The 6,580-nt window shown below is 44.1% G+C and overlaps 1 protein-coding gene across 1 annotated transcript in view; it reads left to right on the top strand.

The window, feature by feature from the left end:
• Window positions 1-6,580, top strand: part of LOC120989039 (dehydrogenase/reductase SDR family member 4-like) — a 47,549-nt gene continuing 40,969 nt past the window's right edge. Inside the window, exons 1-3 of the mRNA XM_040416887.1 lie at window positions 1-84; window positions 2,961-3,119; window positions 5,972-6,149. Coding sequence (XP_040272821.1) covers window positions 2,980-3,119; window positions 5,972-6,149 — 318 coding nt within the window. The 5' untranslated portion in view covers window positions 1-84; window positions 2,961-2,979. The remainder of the gene's footprint in view (window positions 85-2,960; window positions 3,120-5,971; window positions 6,150-6,580) is intronic.

Here is a 6,580-nt window from a genome sequence, read left to right as displayed (position 1 = left end):
CTGCAGAGGAGTGGCTGTCTAGTTAGAACAGGAAAGACATCAGAGTTCCGTCAGGACACAGCACTGGTGGTCGCTCAGCTGCAGGTTTGTGCTTCTCCTATAACCTTCATGAACAAGGCGAATGCAGTGTGGCTAGAGAAGTAATAGCAGGAATCGAGTGTGTTAAAGGCTCCTCCCATATTGCACAATAGTGAGTGTGAACTGAGCCCAGTACATGAAGTGTTGATGCACCAGTACAGGGGATAACAGTTTGATCACCGGGGGTCCGACCACTGGGACCACCAGCGATCTGCTGCTCCATGAGGATGAGCATGTGTGACCACTCTATGGGACTGCTGTGAGCACTGTATCCGGCAGTCCCATAGAAGTTAATGGGCATGCATGCTCGCCACCGCTGTCTTCTTGCTTCGACTGTATAATGGTGGTCTGGTGAGGCCATGTGCTCAGATACAGCAGCGTAGCTCCACATGGGTTCCATGCTAAGGTGGAGCCATACTATGTAATGAGATCTTGAGTAGGGGTGAGCGCTATGGTCCGTGGTAGCGGAATACATAACGGAATTCTTAGAAAACCTGAACCTTGTACGCCGAACTTGAAAACACAAGTTCGCTTGTCCCTAATCTGGAGAGTGTCTTGTAGTCTAGAGGGCCTGCATTAAGTGAGTACAATGAGCCTGTCCGGTATGAGACGAGTAGTGCACGGGACCGATGTTTCTGGGGAAAGGAGTTGGATCCTGCCAGGTTTCATCCCAGAAAGGCCTCATGCACACGACCGTTGTGTGCGTCCGTTCCGTCATTTTTCACAGTTTAGCGGAGGTCCCATTCATTTCTATGGAGCTGTGAAAAAAAAACTGATAGTCCTCCGTTTTTTCTCCGCATCCGTGATTCCAGTCCGTCAAAAAAAAAATAACCTGTCCTATTCTTGTCAGTGGAAAATGGAGGACGGACCCATTCAAGTCAATGGATCCGTTAAAAAAACGGATGCACAACTGGTATGTCATCCGTGTTCACGTCCGTTTTTTTCTACAAGACCTTGGTGCAATAAAATTACACTTTTCATTAACCTTCCTTTTTTTTCCCTGTCAGACAAAAAAAATGGAAGACACAAGGAAACACAACTGAAGCAAAATCGGACACTGACCACTGTAGCCAAATCACTGACAGTGAAAAAACACTGTCGTGTGCATGAGGCCATAGGCAGTGACCCTGAGGATCCCGCCAAGTACCTGCATACCGCCCCAGTGCATTAATTCCTAACTGGACTTTTGAATGCTGTCGCGTCCTCACCCATATGTTACAGCCAAAAGTTGCAAGAGTTATTGCCCTCAAAATGGGGCAGCCTCAAAGCATTGGCGGTTTTAGTTCTGCAGTGCCAGACTCCTGTGCTTCTTAGGGCGCATTTACACGACTGTGCTGTGTTTTGCAGTCCACAAAACATAGAGGTCGCCCGTGTGTGTTCCGCAATTTACGGAACGGGCATCCCATTATAGAAATGCCTATTCCTAGGACATGCTCTATATTTTTCGCTGGGCCGCGGAACGGAACAACGGATGCGGACAGCACACGGTGTGCTGTCCGCATCTTTTGCACCCCCCCTTGAAATGAATGGGTCCGCACCCGTTCTGCAAAATTGCGGAACAGATGTGGACTCATTTATACGGTCATGTGAATGAACCCTTAGGGTGGTTGGACATGGTGTTGATTACGCATGTTTTTTCGGCGCTGATTTTGTGTGGAAAAAACACAGCATAGTAGAGTAACAGCAAAGTGTATGAGACCATAACACAGCCATGAAAACAAAATAATTTATAGGGTGTCTAAAAGTGCCACACAGTGGCCCAGGTTTACCAATCCTAAAGATGGAGTAAGATTAGACAGACTGTCTAGTCCTGCACCGGGTTTATCACAGGGGCTCAGGCTGGATAATAAATCTGGTGCAGGGACAGAAACCTTTCTCTGACTCTATACCAACTAGTGGTTGCCTTATACATTGAGACAGATTTTTACGACTGAATTAGGCCTCTTGCACAGGACCGTATGTATTTTGAGGTCCGCAAAAAATACAGATGACATCCTTGTGCATTCCGTATTCTGCAGAACGGAACAGCTGGCTGCTAATAGAATAGTACTATCCTGGTCTGTAATGCGGACAATAATAGGACATGTTCTATTTTTTTGTGGAACGGAAATATGGACATACGGAAACGGAATGCACATGGAGTAACTTCCGTTTTTTGTTTTTTTTGCGGAACCATAAAAAGAAAAATCTCCAAAAACAGCTGACTTGGTCAGTGTTTTTTTTTTTTTTAGCCTTTTTTCAGCATTTTTGTCCATATGGCATTTTTTTAAATTTTACTTGCATTTTTTTCTCATAGGAAATTATGTATCCCCCTGTGCAGTCACTTCCTCTGTAGAGCAGTATGGGGAAAACGCATTATAAAAAAACAAACAAAAAAAACACATTGAAAAGGCGTAATTCACCCTGGCACTTGCCCTATTTTTTCAAGCAGGGCAAAAAAAAACTATGGATGTCTGTGGACCAAAAATGCAAGTCATGAGGGAAAAAGACAGACCCAGAGCATTCTGTGATAAAAAAACAAACAAACCCAAAAAAAAAGCGCCACTGTCGAAAACTGGTGTGATTAAAAAAACGCCACTACAAAAAAAACGAGTGTATGTGCTGTGTTTAGTATTTCCATGTAACATCTAAAAAAGGCTGCAAAGTTGTCAGGAAAAATAACACACCAGAAACTGCAAAACCTCTCAAAATCTGCCATAAAACCTGTGTGTGACCCCAGCTTTAGAATTGTCTCCAAGATGGGCACATCTCTGCAGGTCTCCACACCTCTACCTCACGTGTGAAGGGTTAATTGTATCTGCTTTGTCCATCTAGATACATGACCTGTTATGCACTTTGAGCTCTCATCCCATACTCCTCCCACCTCTTTTTTTCTTCTCCAGGTACATAGTCCACTCTTCCATGTTTCGTCCGTCGTTCCAGCGCTTGCTCTCCCTGTCCTCCGGTGGTGGAGGATCTTACACAATGCAGAGTGTAAGGGGAATACAGACTCCCAGAAAGCTTGAAGGCAAAGTGGCCTTGGTGACCGCCTCATCAGAAGGGTAATGCATCTCTTTGGCATTGTGTGCTTGGAGCTGCCCGTTGTATATATGTTGCAGTTGTTCATTTGTCATTTGCATTTTAAATAGGGGCATCCACACCATGGGGGTCATTTATCAAACTGTGGTGAAGTAGAACTGGCTTAGTTGCCCACAGCAACCAATCAGATTCCACCTTTCATTTTGGACAGCTCCTTTGGAAAGGTTGAATCTGGTTGCTATGGGCAACTAAGCCAGTTCTAGTTCACCCTAGTTTGATAAATGCCCCCCCCCCCCCTCCCCATGTCTCTAAAGAGTTAAGCTAGAGGTTGAAATGCCTGCTGTACAGGCCTCGGGAATACGGCAAGTTGCTACAGCCGTCCTGCTGAATTAGACGGCTGGGCCTGCACCAGGAGGAGAGTTCTGCCTCATCGTCTGAACGTTAGGACGCCTCAGGATGGAAGTGTCACATTCTCACTATTATTGTCTGTCGTACTTAGCATTGTCCTTTGCTCGACCTGTCACGACTAGTAGAGAAAAGTGACAACTGCTCTGAGCACATTTCTGGCTCACTGACTCAAGTGGTTGTCATCCCCGTTTAACCTTTATTTCTTTCAAACGAAGCTGAGAATCTTTACTACATCACTATCTAGTCAAATATTGGCCCATAGAGACCACAAAATGGCATCCCAATTTTTTTCCCTCCAAATGTATGTTGTTTTTTACGCTTGTTTTATTGAAATTTCACCAGGATACAAAACAAACCTTGTCATATACAACTCGAAGCCACAGGCAGCTCAACTAACATATCTACTAGGCATGAGCGAATCGACTTCGGATGAAACATCCAAAGTCGATTCGCATAAAACTTCCGGCACGTGGCCCTGATCTTCCGGTCCGCAGCTCCGGAAAAAAATAGAACATGTCCTATTCTTGTCCGCAATTGCAGTTCATCTGAATGTAATGCATTCGGTAACTTCACTCAATGGCACGAGAGGCTGGCAATAGTGAAGTGGGTAGATGAAGAAATAATTTGTATGGAACTGTTTTTTATATTTGTATCGAGATATGTAAGAGGAGTGTATGATGTTGATGTTATTTTTCCTATGTTAATAAAAAGTTTAAAAAGAAGATATGATTGAATTTACCAATTTCTACTACACTGAGATAGGGAAGTCTAAGATCCATCCACCTAATAGCTATAGCTTTTTGAGCAAAGAATAAAGATTCCCTTAAAAATATCCTAATGTGGTGTTGCCAACGGTCTTCTCCAAATGTCCCAAAGGGACACACTTCAGTTAGAAAGGGTAGAATGATGTAGTTTAACTGAAAGCTGTGACGTTTTTGTGTGTGTCCTGAAATATACAGCATGTGTGTATGAGAAGTAATGTGAATTTGTATATTAGCATCAAAAACTTGATAGGAAGTAAAGAACATCTTTATATGTTTAATGATGTTACAGAAAAGATACTCTATGCACGGATGGCCAACCTGCGGCTTTCCAGCTGTTGCAAAACTACAACTCCCAGCATACCTCGAAAGGCATTGTGGGAATTGTAGTTTTACAACAGCTGGAGAGCCGCAGGTTAGCCATCCCTACTCTATTGGAGAAGAGAGATTCTCCCAATGTATCCCCAACATAATCCCCAATCCTCATAAGACCTCCTTCTTTGTTCTCCTCTTCACACAATCATCTACAAGATGTATCACAGGCATCTCCCATACTGTGGAAGCCACTAGCCCAGCACATCAGACTCTCCACCAACATCGAAACCTTCAAAAGCAACCTAAAAACCCAACCTTTTCAGGAAAGCCTGCCATCTACAATAACCCAGCTGCCTCTACACAACCATATGAGCATCTTCTACCCTCACCTACTGTCTTTCCCCTTCCCTTGTCAATTATAAGTCCTCGTGGACAGGGTCCTCTTTTCGTCTGCACCACTCTGTTAATGGGTTCATGCATATGTAACACCCTAGAGTTGTGTTACTACACGCCTCTACCCCGCTACTATCTTCTAGGAGCCTTTATACTGTGATCGGATATGATTTTGCTCATGTCTTCCACAAATGTGCATATAAATCTATGTTAAATGCAATTGTTCATGTAATTTCCCTGGCTACCAGCAGGTGGCAGCAACCCATTGGCAGGTACAAGCTACAGTTTAGTGTATCTGAACTGGAATGGATTATTCCATTTTAGCTTCCCCTCTGTGGAGAGGTGGGCTGGACCCACATCCTGCAGGATGGGTGGAGAAGGAAGTTAGAGTAGTGTAGCCCACCCCCTCCTAGGGGTAGGGTGTGTGTGTGTGTGTGTGGAGTTCCCCTGCATAGGGAAGACAGCAAGGACCTAGTCTCGGCTGAGAATTGGCCATATACCCAGTCTGAGCACCTTCATGGATGAGGGAAGCAGAAACTACAGACAAACTCCAGAGTTCCAGGAAGAAAGCATCCCCTGAGAATCCATCTGTGAGATAAGTCCAGAGTCCTAGGAGAAGCCTATTCCTCCTCAGCTAGTGTGTCTGCATTGGTGGTGCAGAAGGGGTCTGTGAAAAGGAGGATTCCCCATGGCCTACAAATATCAGCAAGACATCTTTTACATCTAAAGAAAGAAGTCCATTGATCATAATCAGATTTGATTGTATTACTCCTTTCTGGTGTATTTCTATGCAGATATAGTTGGTATAGACTTACAGATAGTCGGCCAACGATCATGTGTGTATAGGGGCATTCCAACTGTTCCCTAATGGGACATGCCTGACTCTCTTCTTTTCCTTCCCTGGTATGTTGAAATAAGCCCTCTGATTCTGGCTGCATAGGTGAGTCACTTTAGACTGTTAAGGAGTTTGAGATAAATAATGTCAAATGTCTTTATAGGATCGGCTTAGCTATTGCGCGACGGCTTGCACAAGATGGCGCACGAGTTCTGGTCAGTAGCCGAAAGCAACAAAATGTGGACAAGGCTGTTCAAGAACTCAAAAGGGAAGGTCTGGATGTAGAAGGGACAGTGTGCCATGTGGGGAAGGATGAAGACAGAGTGAAACTAGTGAATACCGTAAGTACGTAATGCTGTCTTTCTTTAAGGGCTCTTTCAGATGGCCGTATGTTGTCCGCAAAAATGCGGATCAGTTTTTTTTTTGCAGACAGTTCAGCATGTCCGCAAAAAAAACGGATTGTATTCCGTTTTTTTTTGCTGACCCATAGACTTCCATAGGGCCACGTCCTGATTTTCACTGACAAGTATAGGACCTGTTTCATTTATTTTACTGAGCCGTGCAATGGAAGAAAAGGCCCCATAGAAGTGAATGGGACAGCATCTAATCCGCAAAAAAACATAACCTCATTTTCGCGGACAGCATAAGGCTATCTAAATGAGCCCTTAAAAATGTAGGTCATTGGTAGAGACCTTTTCTCTATAAGACTACTAAAAGGGGATCATTTAAAATCCAAATGCCCCAGTTTGGTGGGAACTTTATTTTTACGTTG

This window comes from Bufo bufo, chromosome 2, assembly GCF_905171765.1.
Source record: "Bufo bufo chromosome 2, aBufBuf1.1, whole genome shotgun sequence".
NCBI classification, from domain to species: Eukaryota; Metazoa; Chordata; class Amphibia; order Anura; family Bufonidae; genus Bufo; species Bufo bufo.
The sequence above is the reverse complement of the archived record's forward strand: the minus strand, read 5'-3'. Positions and strand labels throughout refer to the sequence as shown.